Source organism: Lampris incognitus, chromosome 11 (assembly GCF_029633865.1).
Source record: "Lampris incognitus isolate fLamInc1 chromosome 11, fLamInc1.hap2, whole genome shotgun sequence".
Classification (NCBI taxonomy): Eukaryota; Metazoa; Chordata; class Actinopteri; order Lampriformes; family Lampridae; genus Lampris; species Lampris incognitus.
In genome coordinates, this window is record NC_079221.1 from 48,211,909 (window position 1) to 48,235,789 (window position 23,881).

Below are 23,881 nucleotides of genomic sequence, written 5' to 3' on the forward strand. Positions count from 1 at the left end.
TTATATTAAAGAACTCGTGTTTATATTAAAGAACTCGTGTTTGTATTAAAGAACTCGTGTTTATATTAAAGAACTCGTGTTTATATTAAAGAGCCCGTGTTTATATTAAAGAACTCGTGTTTATATTAAAGAACTGGTGTTTATATTAAAGAGCCCGTGTTTATATTAAAGAGCCCGTGTTTATATTAAAGAACTGGTGTTTATATTAAAGAGCCCGTGTTTATATTAAAGAACTGGTGTTTATATTAAAGAACTCGTGTTTATATTAAAGAACTCGTGTTTATATTAAAGAACTCGTGTTTATATTAAAGAGCCCGTGCTTATACGCATTAAACCCGGCAGCGTGTTGGAGCAGCTCATGGTGCTTCTAAACGTTTAATTCGCCGTAAGAGGATTACCTGCTTTAAACTGGCAGATCCAGTCGGCTGTCTCCGGGTTGCGGTTCACAGTATTCATAGCTACGTTTTACTGTTTGTTTATACGCCATAAATTGATGAAGTCTAGTTTTGAGTGGTTTGGTGAAGGTGTGGTATGGTTAATGAGTCTTAATCGCGGAGCGGTGTATTAATCCACGGGGATGGGGCTGCTGGATAAGCTGTCTAGGTGGCTCGGCCTGAGGAAGAAGGAGGTGAACATCTTGTGTTTGGGGCTGGACAACAGCGGCAAAACCACGATCATCAACCATCTGAAACCGGCTAATGTGAGTATGGCAGCCGGAAGCAGCCGCTGTTCACCTTGTCCACTTCATACTGTTACACGTTGTCCCGACACACACACACACACACACACACACACACACACACACACACACACACACCGTGTCTGGGACACCACACGCTTTTTCTTCTTCTTCTTCTTGTGAAATCATGGCGCTCATCTGTTACACGGCAATCATTCATTGATTGCTCATTTTCAGCATTCGACTCAATTAGGCCCATTGTCAGAAGAGTGGAGACATGTTAGTCAGGTAAACCCACACTACCCTGTCTCCTCATCCACCTCCACCCACCTCCATGTACTGCCACCTTCACCTGTTCCTCTGTTCTGTGTGTGTGTGTGTGTGTGTGTGTGTGTGTGTGTGTGTGTAGACAAAAACACAAGAAATAGTCCCAACGATTGGTTTCAACATTGAGAAGTTCAAGACTTCAAGGTAGTAACTGCTGTTTGTTTATTGTCTGTTAGTCACATGTGCTCAGAGTCAGCACACTCTACAGTAACAAGCATGCTTTACTCTCCCTCCTTCACCCTCTCTCTCTCTCTCTCTCTCTCTCTCTCTCTCTCTCTCCATCTTCTCAACATGCAGCTTGTCTTTCACAGTCTTTGACATGTCTGGTCAGACCAGGTACAGAAGCCTATGGGAGCATTATTACAAGTATGACACACACACACACACACACACACACACACACACACACCCCTCTGGTGAAATATACAGTATAGCACAGAGAGCTGGTGGTGTGTGCTTCAGGTGTGTTTCTCTGGTGCTCCACAGAGACAGTCACGCCATCATATTTGTGATTGACAGTGGAGACACATTAAGGATGGTGGTGGCCAAAGAGGAGCTAGACACTCTTCTCAACCATCAAGGTAACGGCAGCCAGCAAACACCCCATACACATTGTCTTGCTATGCACAGTGTTGTGTGAATGTCTTTACCTCCGTCTGTCACCGTGTCCCTTCTGCAGACATCAGGAGCAGGAGGATGCCGCTCTTATTCTTCGCAAACAAAATGGACCTGAGAGACGCAATGTCGTCCGTGAAGGTCTCCCAGCTGCTGTGTTTGGAGAACATCAGAGACAAGCCCTGGCACATCTGGTAGGCCCACACCCCACAGCAGGCCAGCGTTGAGCTTCAGTCAGTTTCCCACTCAGTCTGGCGGGTCAGTAAGAGTACAGCTGGTTTCAGTCTTTGTTCATTAGGTCTCCCACTTATTATGAGGGGAATTCACTTCCCGAATTTACTCGGTGCAGCCATGCCACCAGCCTGTTCACTCATTTCTTTTCCTCCAGTCTGGAAGTCAGCTTGTACTCATATTGCCCTCTATTGTACCCTGTTTACCCATTAGCCAGATGGAAGGCATCTGCAGCATAAACACATGCTTCATGAAGCTTCACTTCATCACACCTGTTTTTCAGTGCAAGTGATGCCATCAGAGGTGAAGGTCTGCAGGAGGGAGTGGACTGGCTGCAAGGTGCGGTGTTTTTGTGCATGTGTGCATCAATAGATCACGTCTGCTATTTACATGTGAAGTCAGTTCGTGCTGGTGTAATGTCAAAGGGAGACAAGACAGATGCTAGCGTCTCCTTCCTGTCTTCCACTTCTATTAAGACATGTCTCTGTATTTTCCCCATCGTACCTGTAGAACAAATTGCACAGTAAGTATCATGTCAACACCTTCTAGATGACCGTGAAGGACTGTGCTGTGTCTTAGACTGCCATACCTGTAGAACTTTTACTGCATCTCATAAATTGCTGTTTACAATCTCCGTGATTTCTACTTTCCAACCTGATCTATGCAACCCAGTCGCACGGACTTTCGTGATGGCATCACGTTAATAAATCTATCGTGATACCATCACGATTATGACCTGATTTACGTGATGTGGTCACGATCTGATAGGACCCTAACCCTCACCCTAACCTTCGTGACCACATCACGTAAATCAGGTCATAATCGTGATGGTATCACGATCGAAAGTCCGTGCGACTGGGTAGGATCTATGCTAAGTATACATTCTGGCAATGGCACGCATGCACGCACAAAGGTATGTTCACTGCCCCCCCCCGCCTTTTTTCCCCCAATTTTACTTGGCCCACTCTTCCGAGCTGTCACGGTCACTGCTCCACCCCTCTGCCGATCTGGGGAGGGCTGCAGACTACCACATGCCCCCTCCGATACATGTGGAGTCGCCAGCCACTTCTTTTCACCTGACAGTGAGGCGTTTCGCCAGGGTGACGTAGCGCGTGGGAGGATCACGTTATCCCACCCCCACCCCCGAACAGGCGCCCCGACCAACCAGAGGAGGCGCTGGTGCAGCGACCAGGACACGCGCCCACATCTGGCTTCCCACCCGCAGACACGGCCAACTGTGTCTGTAGGGACGCCCGACCAAGCCGGAGGCAACACGGGGATTCGAACCGGTATCTCCGTATTGGTTTATGCAACGGAATAGACCGCTACGCTACCCAGACGTCCCCAGGTTCACTGTTTTTGACCCCAGACGTTAGTAAAACATTGTCAGACATTGCCTACGTAAGTGCGTGTTTTCTTTCAAAGTTAATATTTGGGAGACTAGGGGCTCTAGTTTCGCGCCATTGACGGCGCGCAGACGGCGCAGGCGCCAGCTGACGGCGCGCCTTGAAGGCGTGGCCAATGCTCATTTCTTTTCTTTTTTTCGCTGACTTCGGGACACGCCGTGCTGCCGATAATCGGGCGCAGCGGAGGCGCAGCTGCAAAAGGGTTGGATTAAAAGGAATAAATTACACTCGACAACACTTTTTTCCCAAACGTTTTTCCTCCTGACATAAAAAAGAAGAGATTATGATAAACAGTGTCAAGCTGAACGCTAAAACAATTTCAGGTTTGCTGTATCACGCAGTTATTTGGAGAAACATTAAAATAACTTTTATTGAATTTAACATATTTAATTGCATAATGATGCTAACACGTTGTGTTAGTTCAACTGAGCTTACATTGTTTTGCAGCTGATGTTCATTTGTACTCAGCATCTGGTGCCTCTCGTGTCAATGTCCACCAATAGTCGACCAGCACTGATGGATTCCAGTTGCCCTGATACCTTTTTTCCATGGTCACAATGTCCTGGTGAAACCTTTCACCATGTTCCTCATTGACTGCGCCAGGATCAGCAGGGAAGGAGTCCAAGAGTGAATGCAGAAAATTAATTTTCAATGACATGTCCCAGATGGCTAAATTGCTGTGGCCCGGACCCGTCCCACACCGACACTTTCATCCGGCCCACATACCGCGTGGAATGATGGCACTTGGGCGGTCCGCTCCTGTTTACCAGATCTGGGCCAGAACCAAGCCATAGCAATGCTGCATGTGCCACATATTTGCCAAAGGTGGCCCATATTTGTTTTGTGATATTTGGGCCATATTCACCATGTACCATTCGGGCCACTTCAGGGTCACATCCAGATCACATGTTGCCCAGAGCACAGTATCTTTGCCAAAAAAGGCCCACATTTGATTTGGCATATATGGGCCATATTTGCTATTATACATGTGGGCCACTTCAGGCTCACATCCATGTTGTCAGGGCCAGAAGAAGGCCATCAGTGCCACATCATTGCCTGAAGTGGTCCACATCCGGATGCTGTCTGGGGTTGCACTCCATGGTTTTGTATGCTTTACGGATGTTGTCAAGCAGCTCAGTGTTGGTGCTCTGTAGTCGCCCAAGAAAATTCTCAACAACATCCTTCAATGCCTTCCATGCTATTTTCTCTGGCCCCGCTAGCAGGTCTTCTAATTCCCCGTCATTGATGACCTGTCTGATTTGTGGACCAACAAAAATGCCTTCCTTAATCTTGGCATCAGCTATTCTTGGAGACATCTGTCTCAAATAGTGAAGTCCATCACCTACTTTGTTCATTGCTTTCACAAAAGTTTTATATGAAGAGGAGGCAGAAATATCTTTGTTGGGTAAACAGGTGGTTTATGCGACCCACTTTTCTGCCCTAGAACAAAATGCTTACTGAGCGGCCAGTTCTTTTTAATGAAATGTGACTAGCACGGCTGTCCTGTTCACACAGGAAACAACAGTACTTTGTATATCCGAGCTGCATTCCTAGTAGCAGTGTAGGCCAGTGTACTTGTAGGTCACCACATATGTTGCAGTCATAATTGTTGTACTGTTTGTATTTCAACAACAGTTCTGTTGTGGTTACACCGCCCCGAGCTGCCTCCCCGGCACGTTCAAGCCACTCCCCCAGCTCGGACGTGCCGGAAACATCCGAGCGCTCAGCTCGCGCTCTGAGGAGACGAGCGCTGCACTGCACCAGGTGTTTGCCATCACCTATCAGGCACACCTGAGGCAATCAGGCAGCCCTCTACAAGAAGCCTGCCAGATCTTCTCTCCGTGCTTCGACGTACTGAACCCTGCGGTAAAGCCTCCCAGCGTTCCTTGCCCTCTGCTATTCCGTTAATTCCCAGTGTCTATATTCGTGTCTCTCTTTTTTTCTCTACCAGGACTCTCCCTCCGCGACTTCCACGGCTCCCCGCATCTCCCTCGCTCCTCGCCCCCAGCGACCTTCGCGTTTTCCCCCCGAACCTCTCCAGCAATCTCCCTCCGTGTCTCTCTACCTGGACCCCTCCTATTCGGACTTGACTTCCTGGATCTCGGACCCGTACTTCTTCGGACAACCCCTCGCTCTACGGATTCGGACTTTGGTAGCCAGGCGCACATGGTCTAAACGCGCACATCGTCTCAACGCCCACCTGAGACTCACCTGTCATTATCCCCTGTGGCAGTGTTGTTTGTTTTTCTTCCCTGCATTAAATCGCCCTTTGGGTTATCCCGGTGCTCTGTTGTCTGTCTGTCCTTTTGGGTTTCACTACACTGGCCTCTGGTCTTCATTCATGATACATAACAGAACGTCGAAGCCAGAATGAGCCAAAGCAAACCCGAGGGACAGGCGTTCGCTCAGTGAGCTATAGCCCCTAAGCCCCAGAACCTTATAGCTCTCGAGGTAGTGGTAAAGGACCACAACACTAACTCACCCAACTCCATTCTGAGCTTAGCACTGCCTTCTCCCGGATCACTGGAGAAATCAGCGGGCTCCAGGCTAACTCGCATACCTCGGCGAGCATCCTTGCTTCACTCTACGCACAGATCGCTGCTCTGACTGTGGCAGTGTCCAAGATCAGCGACCACCCTGCTCTGGCCCCGGTCCCTGCCCCCAGCTCGGCCTCCGGATTCCCCATTCCTGGTCCCGACGTTCCCCCTCCTCCTAGTCAACCTACACTGGACCCCTGGTTCGAGCCTAACCTTCTCTGCCCCAAGGCCTTTGGTGGGGAGTTCGAGCTGTGCAGGGGTTTCCTTGTTCAGTGTGAGCTCCTAGTCAAACGTCAGCCAGCCAGATATAGGACAGGAGAGACCAAGGTAGCCCTTGTTATGTCCCTTCTCACCGGCAAAGCCCTCAGCTGGGCCATAGCGGTGGTTGGCCATCCTGAACTGCTCGCCTCTGACTATGGTGCCTTTCGCCGTGAGTTCTGCCTGGTGTTTGACCTCCCAGCTGATGAGCAGGACGCTGCCAGCCGCCTCCATTCCATCCAGCAGGGAGTCAGGTCGGTGGCAGACTATACCTTGGAGGTGAGGATACTCGCGGCAGACAGTGGGTGGGATGACACTGCGCTCAAGAGCGCGTACAGGAGGGGGCTGAGCGAGCCCATCAAAGACCTCACGTTCGGGACCACCCTGCTTCCTTCAACGAGGTCGTCACCCTTGCCCTCCAGATGGACGAACGGCTGCGGGAGCGGCGCCAAGAACGCGCCCCACGCACTGGGGCCTCCCATAGACCAACCCCCATCCGTTCTACCGGTGCCTTCCCTGGGTCAGCGTCCCGCGGGTTCTCTCCACCCTCAAACTTCCCCTCGCAGCCCTGGGTGTCTTCTGGATCCAGGCCGGAGGAGGAGCCCATGCAGTTGGGTCGGTCACGGCTCCCACTAGAGGTTAGGGAGCAGAGGATGCGTGACTACCTCTGCCTTTACTGCGGGAGGTCGGGCCACTACATCAAGGCCTGCCCAACTTGCCCAAAAAGACCTGGCTCACTAGCAAGGGGTGTCCAAGTGAGCCTGACGATCCTTCCTCAGCCCCAGCGCAAGAAGGAGCACAACCAGCTGTTTCCTGTCACTCTCACTTGGGGTAACGACTCGCTCTCTGTTGGTGCACTCCTGGATTCGGATTCTATTGGGCCCACCCCAACGCCATCGGACGGTCGCCCGGTGTCTCCCGTAGGAGGGGGGGGGTCCTGTTGTGGTTACACCGCCCCGAGCTGCCTCCCCGGCACGTTCAAGCCACTCTCCCAGCTCGGACGTGCCGGAAACATCCGAGCGCTCGGCTCGCGCTCTGAGGAGACGAGAGCTGCACTGCACCAGGTGTTTGCCATCATCCATCAGGCACACCTGCGGCAATGAGGCAGTCTTCTACAAGAAGCCTGCCAGAACGTCTGTCCGTGCTTCGACGTACTGAACCCTGTGGTAAAGTTCTGACAAGCCCTCCAGGGTTCCTTGCCCTCTTGCTATTCTGTTTGTTCCCAGTGTCTATATTCGTGTCTCTTTTTTTCCCCTGCCAGGACTCTCCTTCCGCGTCTCCCTCGCACCCAGCGACCTTTACGTCCCCCCCCCCCCGGACCTCTCCAGCGATCTCCCTCCGTGTCTCTCTACCTGGACCCCTCCTATTCGGACTTGACTTCCTGGATCTCGGACGCGGATTTCCTCGGACAACCCCTCGCTCTACGGATTCGGACTTTGGTAGCCAGGCGCACATCGTCTCAACAACGCCCACCTGAGACTCACCTGTCATTATCCTCTGTGGCAGTGTTGTTTGTTTTTCTTCCCTGCATTAAATTGCCCTTCGGGTTATCTCGGTGCTCTGTTGTCTGTCTGTCCTTTTGGGTTTCGCTACACTGGCCTCTGGTCTTCATTCGTGATACGTAACAAGTTCCATGTTACTGCAGGTTTCTTTCATGTGTACTGCATAGCCGATGGGTACACTAGGTGGCCATTGTCATTGTGTAACAGGACAGCTTTAAGGATTAACTTTAATGAATCTATAAAAAGACGCCATTGTTGTGGGTCATGCACACAACCCAAAGCCATGAACAATCCATCAATGTCGGTGCAGAAACAGAGGTTCAACCTGCGTAAAGAAGTTTGTCAAATGTTCTTGATGGTTCCAAAGACAGACATTTGTGTACCTGGTGACAGCAAACCCCATCCTTGCAATCTTGAAACAAGTAGTTCTGCTTTAGATTTTTACAAATCTGAGTCCCTGACCAGGACATTCAATTCTGTCTGTGATATCAGATGAGGGTAACCAGGCATAAAGGGTTCAACATCTGGATCAGTGTCGTTTTCAACATCTGTTTCATGTGTTGTGGCATAGGCTCCATGTCTCTGGTGGCTTCTGTACTGGCAAACTGTCATCATGTGACACTGGTCTCATGCTGGAGGCAGATTGGGGTATTCAATAGGTTTCTTATGTTTAGTACAGAAGCCAGATATATTGGCCAGACGGAAGCAAAAGTCTGTCACGTGATCCTTCTGTCCTCATCATATCATTGGGACTGCGAATGGTATTGACTTCCACGTACCTCTGAGCCAAGCTCTTAGGTTGACTGCACGTTGCACAACAAATGTGAGGAACCCAGGGTTTCTCTTGGTCACCAATTCTACATCAGAAGTAGAGGTCATAGGCTTTCTTAATACTAAGTGCAGTCATGGTGCGTGTTTGAGCCTTAAGCGTATGCTCACCACAGATGTAGCAGAATGTATTGCAGCTGTTGCAACATTGACGAGACATTTCTGCTGTATTAAATCTTCCTGAAGACAATAAATCCTATTGTTAAGTATACGCACTAAGCTATTGCCTGAACAACATGTGCATAAACATGCGTCCAAACAGCATCTGTAAATGTGAACATGTTGTATAGCCTATCTGCCAGCATCTTACCTGACTAAGCATGCCCAGGCATGCCTAAGACAACATTTGCATAACAACTACACTGAGTGCATGCCCAGGCATGCTTGGACTGACCAAACCAGCTTGCTTTGTGGGTAATATACTAGTAGACTTAAAATATGACGAGAAATCATAAAAATATGTTATATCTATGTAGCGAATTCGGGGAGGGGGGAGCCTGGGTACCGCCACAGCCGGGACGCGAACCCGTGTCTTGCGCACCACGGGAGACTACGTCTAACTGATCATGGATCAATTTGCTCAGCCAATCAGTTCGTTCTTTCAGGTTGACGGAGGTTAATTGAAATATAGAAATCCCCGTTACCGAGTTGTTTTCCATGCATAATGACGCACATTGACTGTTTTATGTTGGAAGACAATGACACACCTGCAGATATTTGGTTTTGTGATTAAACATGTTGGACAGTAGTCGTTAGTTTGATTATTCACGAAATAGACCAACATAAAGTACACAAAAGGGGCGTGTGTGATTTTGGACGAGTCTACTATGAGTGCACTTTTATTTACCTGATGTTGACTGACCCTCTGCTGCGCCCCCACGCCCATTTCGGTACAAGTGACGTCATAGCGAGGCAGGAAATTAGCAAACGCTCCCAGGCGAGAGAAAAACCACCTTGCACCCAATGAACCTGTCACTTCACCCGCTTTAGCACTACCGCCGACGTTGCACCATCCGAAAACTAGAGCCCTAGATGTTTCCATCCGACAGTGTTATATAGTGACAAAGGAACTAGGTTAAGATTTCAAACAGATGGCAGTTGTATTGCGTGCTAGATTACCTAGTTATGAAGGTCTAGTTGAGTGAGATACAGTAAATATGCAGGCACAGATATTACACAAAACAAAGTGATAATACTTTTTCCTCCTTCTAGATCATATCAACACAATGAAGATGTGAACGCATGACGTGCTTGTTGCGATGGAGAGGGTCTCATTCTACACTCAGAAACATAAATGCAGTGTGTCAGCAAGACCTCACTTACGTACCCCTGACTTTTCACTTCCAGAAACTAAGAGATTGTCTTGCCACTTGCATGCTGCATTTTATTGGAATAACGCCCTTTTATAAATTACTTAGACTTAGTTTTGAATAACCAATTGGTCATTAGTTAACTTCCACTGATGCTTATGTAATGTATCATTACCATCATAATTATACAACCTGCATGAAAATGTGACGCAGCACGGGTTGTGTCGTGTAAACATGGGCACAAACTGAATTGGAAAACATGTACACAATCATACTATTGTTGCTTTGTAGCCCTGCAATACTTGTGTATTTGAAGCATCTTCTTTATGCCATGAAACGTACCGCAGTAACACTGGATGTGTGTGAAAATCTACCCGTGTTGTATTTTGTACTACCTGATTGACAATAAAGGTTTGGTATTGGTACAATGGATGTTTTTGGTAAAAGAAACATGGCCTCCATCCATTGTTTTGTTCAGGAATGGCATACATGAAGACAGGCATGAAGACATATATGAAGACAGACATGAAGACATACATGAAGACATACTGGCACTAGAAACTGCAATGATTTCATGACAAATCAATGCTGCTTTCTAAAAGTTATTACAAGACAGTGGTTCCTCTTGATGACAATAATTATACATATTTTAAATTAATATAAAGCTCATTAAGCTTTGCATGGATAGAAAGACACTGAGAAAAGTAAAATGAGTATCCATCCATCCATCCATCCGTCCACTATCCAAACCACTTATCCCGTTCTCAGGGAAGTCCTCCTGGACAGGCCGCCAGGCCATCACAGGGCCTAGTTTCACCTTTTCCCCAGCTCACTTTATATACTGAAATAACACCATAAGCGTTTAATAGAGTCTGTAATTTGGTGAGGGAGTTACAAGGATCCGTTATGTCCAACATTATGTCACCTGCCAAGAGAGTAATTTTATGATTTGTTTGCTCTATTTGAAACCCTTTATATCAGGATCCTGTCTAATTGCTTCGGCGAGGGGCTCAATAGTCAAGACAGAGTCCTGAGACAAAGAGCAGCCCTGTAAACTCGATCTACTCAAGGGAAACATTGTCGAGATCTGTCCATTAGTGGTATTTAAACAATAATAAATACAGCCTGTGTAACAAAAGATATAAAGCAATGTAGTTGCAGGCTAGTGAATGCTGCTACATAACAGTGAACTGGATGTATTATCTCGAATCAAGATTTAGAAACCTTAATTTTTAGGTCACTTTTCATCTCACTTATCAGACATGTATCCTTCTCTGGGCTCCATTAAAGTTCCATCCTATCTTCTCTTCCATACCTGATTTTTTTTCCAAACTCCTCATCTGCCTTGATGACAGAACTTTAAAGCTCCCTCGTTCCTCCTCCAGCAACATGTGGAGGATCTCAGTACAGAAGTGTGCACTGAGTTGACAAAGCAACGCAGTGTCTGATAGGTCTCCAAGTTGTCATGATGGGCCTCTGAGAACAGATGAATACATGAATGCAACCTAAAGGACTTGAAATATTTATAATAAATCAAAGATGCAGTGACAGCATTTAAGCTGTCGAGGGTTGATCTTATTTCAACTTAAACTCGAGATAGAACGCAATGCACTGTGTGATATGAATAAATAAATGTCTTATTGATAGAGATAAGTGTCATGCTGTGTGTCCTGGCTTTTCCAGCTGAACCAAGGAATGGGGGAAAAATGTAACAGGTGTCAAATAAACAACTCAGGGAGCTTGTTTGCCTCACCTCTCACAGCAACATCATACAGTGCCATTGTGAGTTTGGAGAACATGATCCTAAGGCTTTGGATGCATTTGTCAGCAGTAGTGTTGAACACCTGTCATGCTTGTTGAACCACTTTTATTACCCAGCTAATGCAGTAGCTATCATTCTCACACAGCTGAGGATGGAGCCATATTATCACAGTTCTGTTAATTTTATTGTCATTGCAAAAACATAAAAATCTGAAAAATATTAAAATTTGAATGTGGAAAATTTGCCACATTATAAATAAGGGGGGGGGGGGAAACCCAGCCAAAAAAAAACAAAAACAAAAAACCCAGCCACTGAGGATGCACAAGCCAGTGCATTCTTAGTGCTAGTCCCAAGCCCGGATAAATGGGGAGGGTTGCATCAGGAAAGGCATCCGGTGTAAAATCTTTGCCATATCAAATATGTGGCTCATAAATAAGATTTCCATAGTGAATCGGTCGAGGCCCGGGTTACCAATGGCTGCCACCGGTACTGTTAATTAGCAGGGTGCCGGTGGAAACTATGCTACTGTTGGGCGAAGGAGAAGGAGAGGGGGAAGGCATGTCCAGAGGCAGCTAGAGAGGAGGAAGTGTAGGAGTGTGGAGGTGAGAGTCAGAACTTTGAATGTTGGCACGATGACTGGTAAAGGGAGAGAGCTGGCTGATATGATGGAAAGAAGAAAGGTAGGTATACTGTGTGTGCAAGACACCAAGTGGAAGGGGAGTAAGGCCAGGAGTATCGGAGGTAGGTTCAAACTCTTCTACCATGGTGCAAATGGGGGGAGAAATGGGGTAGGGCCAATTCTGAAGGAAAAGTATGTCAGGAGTGTGCTGGAGGTGAAGAGCGTGTCAGACAGAGTGATGAGTATGAAGCTGGAAATCGAAAGTGTGTTGTTAAATGTTATCAGCGCATATGCCCCGCAAGTTGGGTGTGACATGGTAGAGAAAGAAAAATTCTGGAGTGAGTTGGATGACGTGGTGGAGAGGGTACCCAAGGAGGAGAGAGCGATGATTGGAGCGGACTTCAATGGACATGTTGGTGAAGGGAACAGAGGTGATGAGGAGGTGATGGGAAGGTATGGTGTCAAAGAGAGAAATGTGGAAGGACAGATGGTGGTGGTTTTTGCGAAAGGATGGAAATGGCTGTGGTGAATTATTTCAAGAAGAGAGAGGAACACAGGGTGATGTACAAGAGTGGAGGAAAGTGCACACAGTGGACTATATCTTATGTAGAAGGTGCAATCTGAAAGGGATTGGCGACTGCAAGGTAGTGACAGGGGAGGACATTGCTAGGCAGCACCGGGTGGTGGTCTGTATGATGACGTTGGAGACCAAAGAAGAGGGAGCGAGTGAAGGCAGAGCCGAAGATCAAATGGTGGAAGTTAAAGAAGGAAGACTGTTGTGTGGAGTTCAGGGAGGAGTTAAGACAGGCACTGGGTGGTAGTGAAGAGTTGCCGGATGGCTGGGCAACCACTGCAGAAATAGTAAGGGAGACAGCTAGGAAGGTACTTGGTGTGTCATCAGGACAGAGGAAGGAAGACAAGCAGACTTGGTGGTGGAATGAGGAAGTACAGCAAATTATACAGAGGAAGAGGTTGGCGAAGAAGAAGGGGGATAGTCAGAGAGATGAAGACAGTAGACAGGAGTACAAGGACATGCAGCATAAAGTGAAGAGAGAGGTGGCAAAGGCAAAGGAAAAGGCGTATGGTGAGTTGTATGACAGGTTAGACACTAAGGAAGTAGAAAAGGACTTGTACCGATTGGCTAGACAAGAGGGACCGAGCTGCAAAGGATGTGCAGCAAGTTAGGGTGATCAAGGATAGAGATGGAAATGTGCTGACAAGTGAGGAGAGTGTGCTAAGAAGGCGGAAGGAGTACTTTGAGGGGCTGATGAATGAAGAAAATGAGAGAGAGAGAAGGTTGGATGATGTAGGGATAATAAATCAGGAAGTTCAGTGGATTACCAAGAAAGAAGTGAGGGCAGCTATGAAGAGAATGAAGAGTGGAAAGGCAGTTGGTCCTGATGACATACTTGTGGAGGTATGGAGGTGTTTAGGAGAGATGGCAGTGGAGTTTTTAACTAGATTGTTTAACACAATCTTGGAAAGAGAGATGATACCTGAGGAGTGCAGAAGAAGCATACTGGTACCGATTTTCAAGAACAAGGGCGATGTGTAAAACTGTAGCAACTACAGAGGTATAAAGTTGATCAACCACACCACGAAGATCTGGTAAAGTGTAATAGAAGCTAGGTTAAGAGGAGAGGTGACGATTAGCGAGCAGCAGTATGGTTTCATGCCACGAAAGAGCACCACAGATGTGATGTTTGCTTTGAGAATGTTGATGGAGAAGTATAGAGAAGGCCAGAAGGAGTTACAATGTGTCTTTGTAGATTTACAGAAAGCATACGACAGGTGTGCCGAGAGAGGAGGTGTGGTATTGTATGAGGAAGTTGGGAGTTGCAGAGAAGTATGTAGGAGTGGTGCAGGATATGTATGAGGGAAGTGTGACAGTGGTGAGGTGTGTGGTTGGAATGACAGATGGGTTCAAGGTGGAGGTGGGATTACATCAAGGATTGGGTCTGAGCCCTTTCTTGTTTGCAATGGTGATGGACAGGTTGAAGGACAAGATCAGGCAGGAGTCTCCGTGGACTATGATTTTTGCCGATGACATTGTGATCTGTAGCGAGAGTAGGGGGCAGGTTGAGGAGAGCGTGGAGAGGTGGAGGCATGCACTGGAGAGAAGAGGAATGAAAGTCAGTAGGAGCAAGACGGAATACATATGCGTGAATGAGAGGGAGGACAGTGGAATGGTGAGGATGCAAGGAGTGGAGGTGATGAAGGTATATGCATTTAGGTACTTGGGGTCAACTGTCCAAAGTAACGGGGAGTGCAGAAGAGAGGTGAAGAAGAGAGTGCAGGCAGGGTGGAGAAGAGTGTCAGGACTGATTTGTGACAAAAGGGTACCAGCAAGAGTTAAAGGGAAGGTTTACAAAATGGTTGTGAGACCAGCTATATTATATGGTTTGGAGACAGTGGCAGTAACGAAAAGACAGGAGGCGGAGCTGGAGGTGGCAGAGTTGAATATGTTAAGATTTTCATTAGGAGTGATGAAGAAGGACATGATTAGGAGGGATTATATTAGAGGGACAGCTCAAGTTTGACGGTTTGGAGACAAAGCAAGAGACGCTAGATTAAGATGGTTTGGACATGTGTGGAGGAGAGATGCTGGGTATATTGGGAGAAGGATGCTGAATATGTTGCTGCCAGGGAAGAGGAATAGAGGGAGGCCAAAGAGGAGGTTTATGGATGTGGTGACGGAGGACATGCAGGTGGCTGGTGTGACAGAGGAAGATGCAGAGGACAGGAAGAAATGGAAACGGATGATCCGCTGTGGCGACCCCTAAAGTAGTAGTGGTATAAATAAGGAAAAAGGTTTTATGAACTTACTTTGAAAAATGGCGTCAAAAAAGTAACTTTTGATTCCTAATATACCACCTTCTTCGGGACAGGTTTGTTGAGGAAATTTAATGTATTTTATGAGAAAGGTATTCTTACAACAACAAGGTAGAAGATGAGTCTTCAGAACTCAGAGAGTCATCCAGTGAGGGCTTTGTTTGCCAGGAAACTTCCGCTTCCAGAAAGCAACAATAGGCGAGCCAAATTCTCCACATGCCATGTCTGGGGAAGGCCTGAGAGAAGGAAAGAGAGCTGGTCCTGAGGTAACATTTATTACCATGATGTGAATTTTTGCTTTTATCCTTATTTTTCAGAATTTTTTAGAATGACTATAATCCCAAAAAATTCAAAAATCAGGCCCTCTGCCCTCATCGTTTTGTATGTCTAGAAAACAATGTTTAAGGGTGTAAACTAATATCCATCCATCCATCCAATATCCAAGCCGCTTATCCTAACTAGGGTTGTGGGATGTTGGAGCCTATCCCAGCAGCCACTGCACGGCAGGCGGGGAGACACCCTGACAGGCTGCCAGTTAAACTGATATCATTATAATTTCTTACTGACTTTTTAATGATTACTCACACATGGTTGTCCCCAGGAGACACTGTTCACCTGACTGAGGCTAGCCCCCTGATTTTGCATATTTTCACATTCCCAGGCCTTCTGGTAGAGGGGATGGCCTAGCTGTTCTTCATAATTTAAGTCTTATATGCCATCCTGTTACTTTTGGTAATTTTATCTCATTTGAGGTTTTATGTATTTAAATCACTGGCCCTCCCTCTTTACTCTGCATCTTAATCTATAGGCCCCTTAATTCAGTTAGTTTTGTCTCTTGAGTTTTTTTACCTTTATCTATTGTCATGCCAAAATATGACAGAGTGCTTATTCTTGGCGATTTTAATATTCATGTGTGTTGTCCTTCCCATTTCCTGACTTCACATTTTTTGGATCTTATAGACTCTTTTAACCTCATTCAATCTGTTAAAGGGACCACACATTCCAAAGGCCACATCTTAGACCTTGTACTCTCATTTGGTTTCTCCCTCAAATGTCTTAATCTGGTGGATCTGCCTGTATCTAACCATAAAGCTGTCGTTTTCAAAGTCCCACTACAGCTCGCTACTCCTAGTTACTAACCTAAAACATGCCCTCGCATTCTCAATGCTGGCTCTGCAGTTAAACTGAAGTAAAAGAGGATCGTATCCCTGGAGAACCGGGTGGATGATTTGGAGCAATACATGTGAATGAACGACATCATTCGATGTTTTACTCGGTGTTTCCTCCTCGGGCACAGCTGCAAGCAGGGCCACGGTCCCTGGGCCCACTGGATGCTGCAGATCAGACTCCCCCAGCCAGACAACTTCGACACACCTCCCCACACTCCACACGATGACACCAAAAACACAGTCAACAACAGGCGAGGCTGCTGCCAGACCACCCTTGTTGTTATTGGAACTGCCAGTCTGCATGGGCTAGCCGTTAGCTTAGGGAGGTATGGGAGTTTGACCAGCAAGTCTACGTGCTTTGTGGACTTGGAGAAGGCTTACGACCATGTACCTAGGAGCACTCTGTGTGTGTGTGTGGGGGGGGGGTACTGTGGGAGTATGTGGTACCGGATAGAACTCCAAGGCGTCTGGGCTCAGCTGACTCTGGATCCGCTCACTGGCTCTGACTGTTGGTCGTCCCACGATGCATCTCCAGTTATCCTCATCATCTGAGTCACTGTCCTGTTCCTGGTTCCACTGCATTTGTCTGTCTGTCTTCTTTCTCTCCCGTCTAGGTTTCACAGGTAAGTCCTCTTCTCTTGGTTCCACCGGCAGGAAGTCGCATGGCAGAAGAAGGTTCCTATGCATGATTCTGGTTCGTCCTTTTCCATTCTCCGGCTTCAGCTCATACACAGGGCTGTCGGCGTGCTTCCTCTGTGTTACTACATGCACCTGGTCCTCCCAGAATGGTCTTAATTTCCCCGGTCCTCCTTTCTCGTTCAGGTTGCGGATGAGAACCCTGCATCCGGGATACAGCTCTGTCCCGTGGGCCTTTTTGTCGTATAGTGTTTTGTTTCTGGCCCCCTCCTTCCGTGCTGTCTCTGATGCTAGGCGATAGGCGTCATTCATGCGGGCCTTCCACTTCTCTGCATATTCTTGATGGGATAGTGCCTGGTCCTTTGCTCTAAGGCCAAACATCAGGTCAATGGGAAGTCTTGGATTTCTGCCGAACAACAGATAGTAAGGTGCAAATCCGGTCGCTTCATTTCGGGTGCAGTTGTATGCATGTATCACCTTTGGGAGTGACGCTTTCCAATCCGTTTTCGCAACCGCTGGCAGGTTTCTCAGCATCGCCAGAACCGTTCTGTTGAAACGCTCGACCTGACCATTTCCTTGCGGGTGATACGGTGTTGTGTGAGAACCCCTGACTCCACTGTACTCCTGCAGCTTGGCGAAGAGCTTATTGTCAAACTCCTTCCCTTGGTCATGGTGCAGCGTCGCCGGGAAACCAAATCTCAGCACAAAGTCCCCGAATACCTTCTCTGCGGCGGTCTTGGCAGCTTTGTTTCTGCATGCATAGGCTTGAACAAAACGGGTAAAGTGGTCCATAACCACCAGTATATACTCGTACCCTCCCTTACACTTCTCTAAGTGTAAGAAGTCAATGGAGACCATCTCAAATGGGTGTGTGGTCACGATGTTGGTGAGAGGGGCTCTGGTTGGTTTGTTGGGGCGCTTGGTCTTCAGGCAGCTACACACCTGTGTGATGTAATGTTCCACATCTTTCTGCATGTGAGGCCAATAGAAACGGTCCCTCAACAGGTGCAACACCCTCTCCACGCCTAGATGGCCCAGGTCTCTGTGCAGTTCTTTATACACCAGCTCATGGAACTTTTTCGGCAGGACTAGCTGAGTTCAGGTAGCTGTTTTCCGGCGCAGGATGCCATCATCATCAAGGCACAGCCGATGCTTCTCTCTCATGAGTGTCGCAAGACCCCTGCTCGCACACTGTGTTTTTCCCCGAGGCCACTGATTGGAGGTTATGTACTTCAGCACCTCACCAATGACAGCATCCTCCCTCTGGGCGTCTCTCACCGTCTGACTGGGTATCTCTGCCACAGGTGATGCATGTTCCTTCTCAAACTCGGCTAGTGCTGTGGCTATGGTTACCGGACACATCCAAGGCTCAGCTCTCTCCAGCTGTACTGACAGCGCCTGGGTCACACTGTTCATGACCTCGGGGTGTACTTCTTGTGAACAGGTCTGCATGTACTGCTCCATCGGCATGCGTGAGAGGCCATCTGCGTCCCCATTGGCTCGTCCAGGCTGGTACTTGATAGAGAACTGGAAATCGGCTAACTCTGCTACCCACCTGTGGGTGGTCGCATTCAGTTTGGCTGTCGTGAGCACATAGGTGAGGGGATTATTGTCTGTGTAGACAGTGAATGATGGAGCGTGGTAGAGGTAATCTCTAAATCTCTCACATATGGCCCATTTCATCGCGAGGAACTCCAACTTCCCTGAGTGGAGATGGTAGTTCTTCTCAGGAGTTGTCAGTGTCCTAGACCCGTACGCGATGACTGCCAGCCCACCCTGTGACTGTCTTTGATACAATACTGCCCCGAGGCCCTCTCGTGACGCGTCGCAGTGAAGGATAAAGGGCTGTTCAAAGTCTGGGTAGCCCAACACTGGTGGCTGGATGAGGAATTCAATCAACTGACAGAGGACCTGTTGGTGTTCAGCTGTCCACTTAACTGGGTGGGAGGAGGGCAGATGGTCTCGGGAGACCTTCCTCCCCTTGTCCTTTCTCTTTTGTTTGAGCTTCCCCGCTGCTGTCTTCTCTGGGGTGAGGAGGTCATAGAGAGGCCTTGCGATTCGGGAGAAGTTAGGTATGTAGGGCGGGCAATACGAGATGAATCCCAGCATCTTCCTGAGCTCTCCGATGGTCGTAGGTTCTCTCTCCTTCAGTGCCTGGACCGGGGCCACATCAGCGGGGTCCATTGTGTATCCATCCTTGGTCACAAGCCTTCCCAGGAACCTTACTTGGTTTTTGAAGAGTTCACATTTTCTTGCCATCAGCTTGATTCCATGGCTTCTGTAGCGGTGCAGTACTCTTCTCAGGTGCTGGAGGTGTTCGTCGAATGTGGTTGAGTGGACCAGGTTGTCATCTAAATACGGCTGACAAATGTCGTCCCTCAGCCCAATCAAACATTCCTCCATGGACCTCTGGAACTCTGCTGGTGCTGAGGACAGTCCGAAGGGAATTCTCCCCCATTCATATAATCCCCACGGGGTGATGAATGCAGTCAGTGGGCGGCTGGACTCCTCAAGAAACCCCTGGTGATATGCCTTCCCCTGATCCAAGACAGAAAACCAGGCACTCCCCTTCAGGCTGTCGAGCATATCCTGGATGCGTGGTATTGGATGGCGGTCTGGGATGGACCTCTTGTTCAACTCACGGTAGTCACAGCAGAGGCGGAGGCTCCCATCCTTTTTCCGCACACACACGATTGGGCTTGAGTAGGGTGATTTTGACTTAGTTATCCAGCCTCTGTTCAGTAAATCCTCGAGGTATTCCTTCACTTCTTTATGAAGAGACTTTGGGACTGATGTGTATGTCCGCTTCACCGGTGTGGTGTCACTCAGGCGGATCTTGAGCTGGAGTGATGGAATAGTTCCCACATCATGGTCATCGCGTGCGAACACACTACTCTCCTCCCGCAGTAGCTCTCTCACCTGCAGTTGTTGTTCAGGTGTCAGGTGGTTCAGAGGGACAGGCGGGTCCCATAGATCTTCCTCCTGGTGTTCCGTCTTGACATCACCTGGCCCTTTCAGCTTTGTTGTGTCTCTAATCACAGGTCTTCGTTCTGTACCTGTTGTGGAGGTCCCTGGGATGACTGGGTTCACTGTACTAGTCCCATCCACATCCAACGGCTTCACGGCGGCAGGGTAGATGGCTTTAGTTCTTTGGGTCTGCCCCAGGGGAGTCCGTGGCGGCAGTGTGATGTCATGAGCTGTGACGTTAGTCACTGGGACAGCGATGCGTGACCAGGTTCCCTTCTGTAAACATACAATGTTTTCATCCACCTTCAGGCCCTCTGGCCACTTTGGGTTCACATTAGGCTCAAAGAGGACGTTCTGGTCTGCTTGGAGGGGCCCTGCTCTAACACCACACTTAACAGTCTTTGTCTGGCCCACCGGAATAGTCATGCTTTCTCGGCCCACTTTAACCATCCCCTCACCTTCCATATCATCTCGGCTCTTTATCAGCTTCACGAGGACTTCAGCCTTCTTGTAGTCAACCGCGAACGCAATGCTTAGTGCCTTTGTGATTACACTTGATGGCTGTCCAGCTCCAGACTCTAACAGGTGTTCAATTACATTGTAACCGATGATCGGTTCTTCTGCGGTGCCCTGGTGTGTGGTTACTAGTATTGGCACAGTGAGTTCCATTGGTGGGGTCTGAGTGGTGCTATTCGGTGCTAACTGGACAGTCACTTCCACCCATCCAGAGAAAGGAATGGTTGTCTGGTTTGCTGCTTTACCAGTAAGGGTGCCAGGGCCAAGGATCTCTTCTGTGCTTCTCACCTTGGTGTGTGGGAGATGTTTTCTCCTCCATTCTTCACTGATTAGGCAGACCTGCGACCCGGTATCCCACAATGCCTGTGTGGCTACACCATGTAACAGTTTATGTAACAGTTTATCATGTATTTCTTTCCAATTAGGTTCAGCAGCTGTGACTGGCGTTTTGAGGAGATATGACTCACTGTGGGTGCTTGCTGTTCCCGCCCTGCCTCGTCTCGCTGTCGGGCAGACACTCTGGCTTCTAGTAGCTGAATACTGTCGTCGATGAGCTTGCTGGTGACAGTAAAGCTAGATGTGTCTACCTGCTCCGATTTTTCGGCCTCTGAGCTCTACACCCTCTTGAAAGATGGCCACTCTGTCCGCATTTGAAACAGTGGTTGCACTGGTCGCCCCTTTCACTGTCTTGACAGGCTTTGCATCCGCGCTTCCTCACAGGCTGCTGCTGACGAGAAGGTCTTTGGCCAGAGGAGTGGTTCATGGCTTTTCTCATCTGTTCCATTTCTCCTTTCAGCTGTTGGATTATCTCGTAGAACGCAGACTCCTTTTGGTTCCCTGCCTGTGTCTTAAGGGCTTTCACACTCGCGGATGTTGATGGCGACGACTTCTGACCCCCGACCACTGCAGCTTCCACTCCTAGATACTGATGTGCCTCAGCTCGCACTTCCCGCACTCTGGTTTCCTTACTGTGGGAGCTCTTCTTGAATTTCCGCTGTCTCTCTGACTCGAAACTTGCGGCCTCTATCATCTTAACAATGAGAACATCATCAGTAGTTGCTTGATCATCGAGATAGCTCTTGAGCTGATATTTTACCTGGTCATTCACTAGCCCAGTTCCCACAGCTCTTAGGAACTTCTTCTGTATCAGTTCAGGGCTGTATTGTTCATCAGAGCCAGGCTCTCTCGCTGCTGCTAAGAGTCTCTCTTTACATGCTATGGCTCGGAACAGGAAGTTCTGTGGTGACTCCTGACTGTCCTGTGTGATGTTGATTAGTCGGTGATATAGGTCCACAGAGCTATCCTCTTTGAAATGGCCTTTCAGAATGGTCCTCAGCTGAGGGAGGGTGAGTTCGGTTTTGATCTCTAACAAGTCACGGAGAGTCAGCCCAGGGCTGATGGCTCGGATTACAGCCTCTATTATCTCCAACTCGCTGTGGCCTTTTCTCACCCCCATATCAATCTGATGCGTAAGATTTATATAAGACAACTTGTCTATCTGCCCCCGTTCTCCTATTTGGCCATTTATCTTAAAGTCTCTGCGTATGGTCACTTCAGGGGGTTGGATTACTGACGGGATTGGGTTTGAAGGTTGACTAGGTCTACTGGGTTCTTTAAGACTTAGTTTTTCACTGAGGCGTGATATCTCTTCCTCAAGCGCTTTTGTGGATGCAGTAAAGCTGGACTGTAAGGCCTGATATTGTTCATGTAAGCTTGCCAATTCAGCAGCATCCTTGTTAGTACTGTCTGCACCTGCACCAGTATGTGACTCCGCCCCTCTCTGCTTCATTTCACTAGAGAGGTCCACTAGTCTGGACAGAAACTGACGTGCTACCTCTTCATCCTCCTTCTCAATTGCTTCATCCACAGTTTCACTAATAAGTCTGATCAGCGCATGCCTCTTTGTCTGGTTTTCAGTGGGGACTTTAGCAATAACACACACCTCTTTTAACTGGTCCAGCCCTAACTGCAGGAGGGTCTCACTCAGCCTGTCTTGCAGTTGCTCAAGCTCCAGTTCCATTGTTGGTCACGTGTTCTCACTCCGCTCCCCACTTCTTCTCCTGACAATGGTGGCAATGGCGCTGATCCCGGGTTTCGGCACCAATATTTGTAGCACACTTGATAAGAATGACACTTACAAGGGCTGGTGTTTTTGTTGTTTTACTCCATCTGTCAAATAGACATTACAGAGGACACGTTTTCAGAGCACGGCTCACTATACGAACGGCAACACTCATCTGACGACTCTACCCGAATGCCCCAGAGTGCACCGCGGGAGCCAGCACTACGTCACACAGGCTAGAAGCAATTAACCTGCAGTGCCCTCCTGTGGCGAGAACCGGCTATCACAACAACATAGCAGACAATTCTCCTCTTTACTAGTAGTGAGTGGTCAATGAAGGTAAGTATATAAAATAAAAAATAGATGGGGGGCTACTAAATCCCAAGTACCCCACAATGACCAAAGTGAGAGTTGCGTCCGCCTTCTCATTTCAAAGTCAAACACGTTTTCCGCCAAGGTTTTCCCTTGTCTCCGATACTGATTGTGATATTCTTGGACAGGATCTCAAGGTGCAGCCAAGTTGAGGAGTGTGTCTGTTTAGGGTAGGATGGAGCAGGATATTGACAGGCTGATTGGTGCAGGGGGTAGTGTAACGTGCATGGATAAGTAGACATGTTAGCCCTTGGCTAACGGGTCAGACCCTTTAGTCGAGCGGTTAGCTATGTCGCCGACGGTGGGGGAGATACGGGTTCGCGTCTCGGTTGTGGCGGTACCCTGGCTGATTTCGCTACATTGGTGTCAGAAGTGCGATGCATCCATGATCGTTACATTAGCAATGTCTCCTGCAGTGCGGGAGTTATGGGTTCGCGTCCCGACTGTGGCGGTTCCTGCGGTTGCCCCCCGAATTCGCTACATTCATGCACTCTTGTTATATACTGAACCGTTCCGATCCATAATGAGGCCCGGAGACACGATGTCAGGTCAATCGGTGAGTTTTATTGCCTTTTTTTTTTTACATACGACACGCACTAGCTGCGCGCCGCGCAGACCAAAACATCAAGAAGCCCACTTCCTCTCGACTCCCGCTCAAAGACCATCCCCAAAAAGTCCACCTCCATTCGTTGCTAGGTTACCAAATCCTGATATGATACATTGCCCCCCCCCCCTTTAAAGAAAGCATTCGTCTCCGAATGTGACCGTTCTATGTAACAGCAACTTGAACTGATGGCCCTAAATCTCGAACCCGCCTGGCCCTTGGAACCTAGAAACAGAGAAGAGGGGGTGGGGGGGGGACTTTTTGTTTTTTCTCGAACTCTTTTTAGGAGCTATTTTTCAGTCTGTTTCATCATCAGCTATGCTTGCACAACAGTAGCATTGAGTTGGGTGCCGCTGTCGCTTTGATCTTCTCAACTCAAAAGTCTTCTCCTTTTCCTCCTCCCAACTGGCCCCTGCTGACACTTCGTCCTCTTCATCCATGTCTGTCTACATAGGCGCCTCTGTCTCCTCTCCAGATCTGAAGCTGCTGTAGCCCCTGTTTCGAAGTCTAGCTGGCTGTCGTCTGCCGTAGTGTTGGGTATGCAACTATTCTGAGTATAGTCGTATATGATTGGGTTAGAATCAGGCAAGCCCCCTCCATTATAGCCAATCAGAGTGAGGCACTCTAACACATCGGGGGAGGGAATAAA

General features: G+C 48.2%; 1 protein-coding gene across 1 annotated transcript; it reads left to right on the forward strand.

The window, feature by feature from the left end:
• The first annotated feature begins 577 nt into the window (after positions 1-577).
• Positions 578-9,629, forward strand: LOC130120401 (ADP-ribosylation factor-like protein 6). The gene is made up of 9 exons (XM_056288942.1): positions 578-700; positions 917-985; positions 1,089-1,150; positions 1,304-1,372; positions 1,493-1,587; positions 1,686-1,815; positions 2,136-2,191; positions 2,363-2,375; positions 9,596-9,629. The coding sequence occupies exons 1-9, from the start codon at positions 578-580 to the stop codon at positions 9,627-9,629; spliced, it is 651 nt and encodes a 216-aa protein (XP_056144917.1).
• Positions 9,630-23,881: the final 14,252 nt, after the last annotated feature.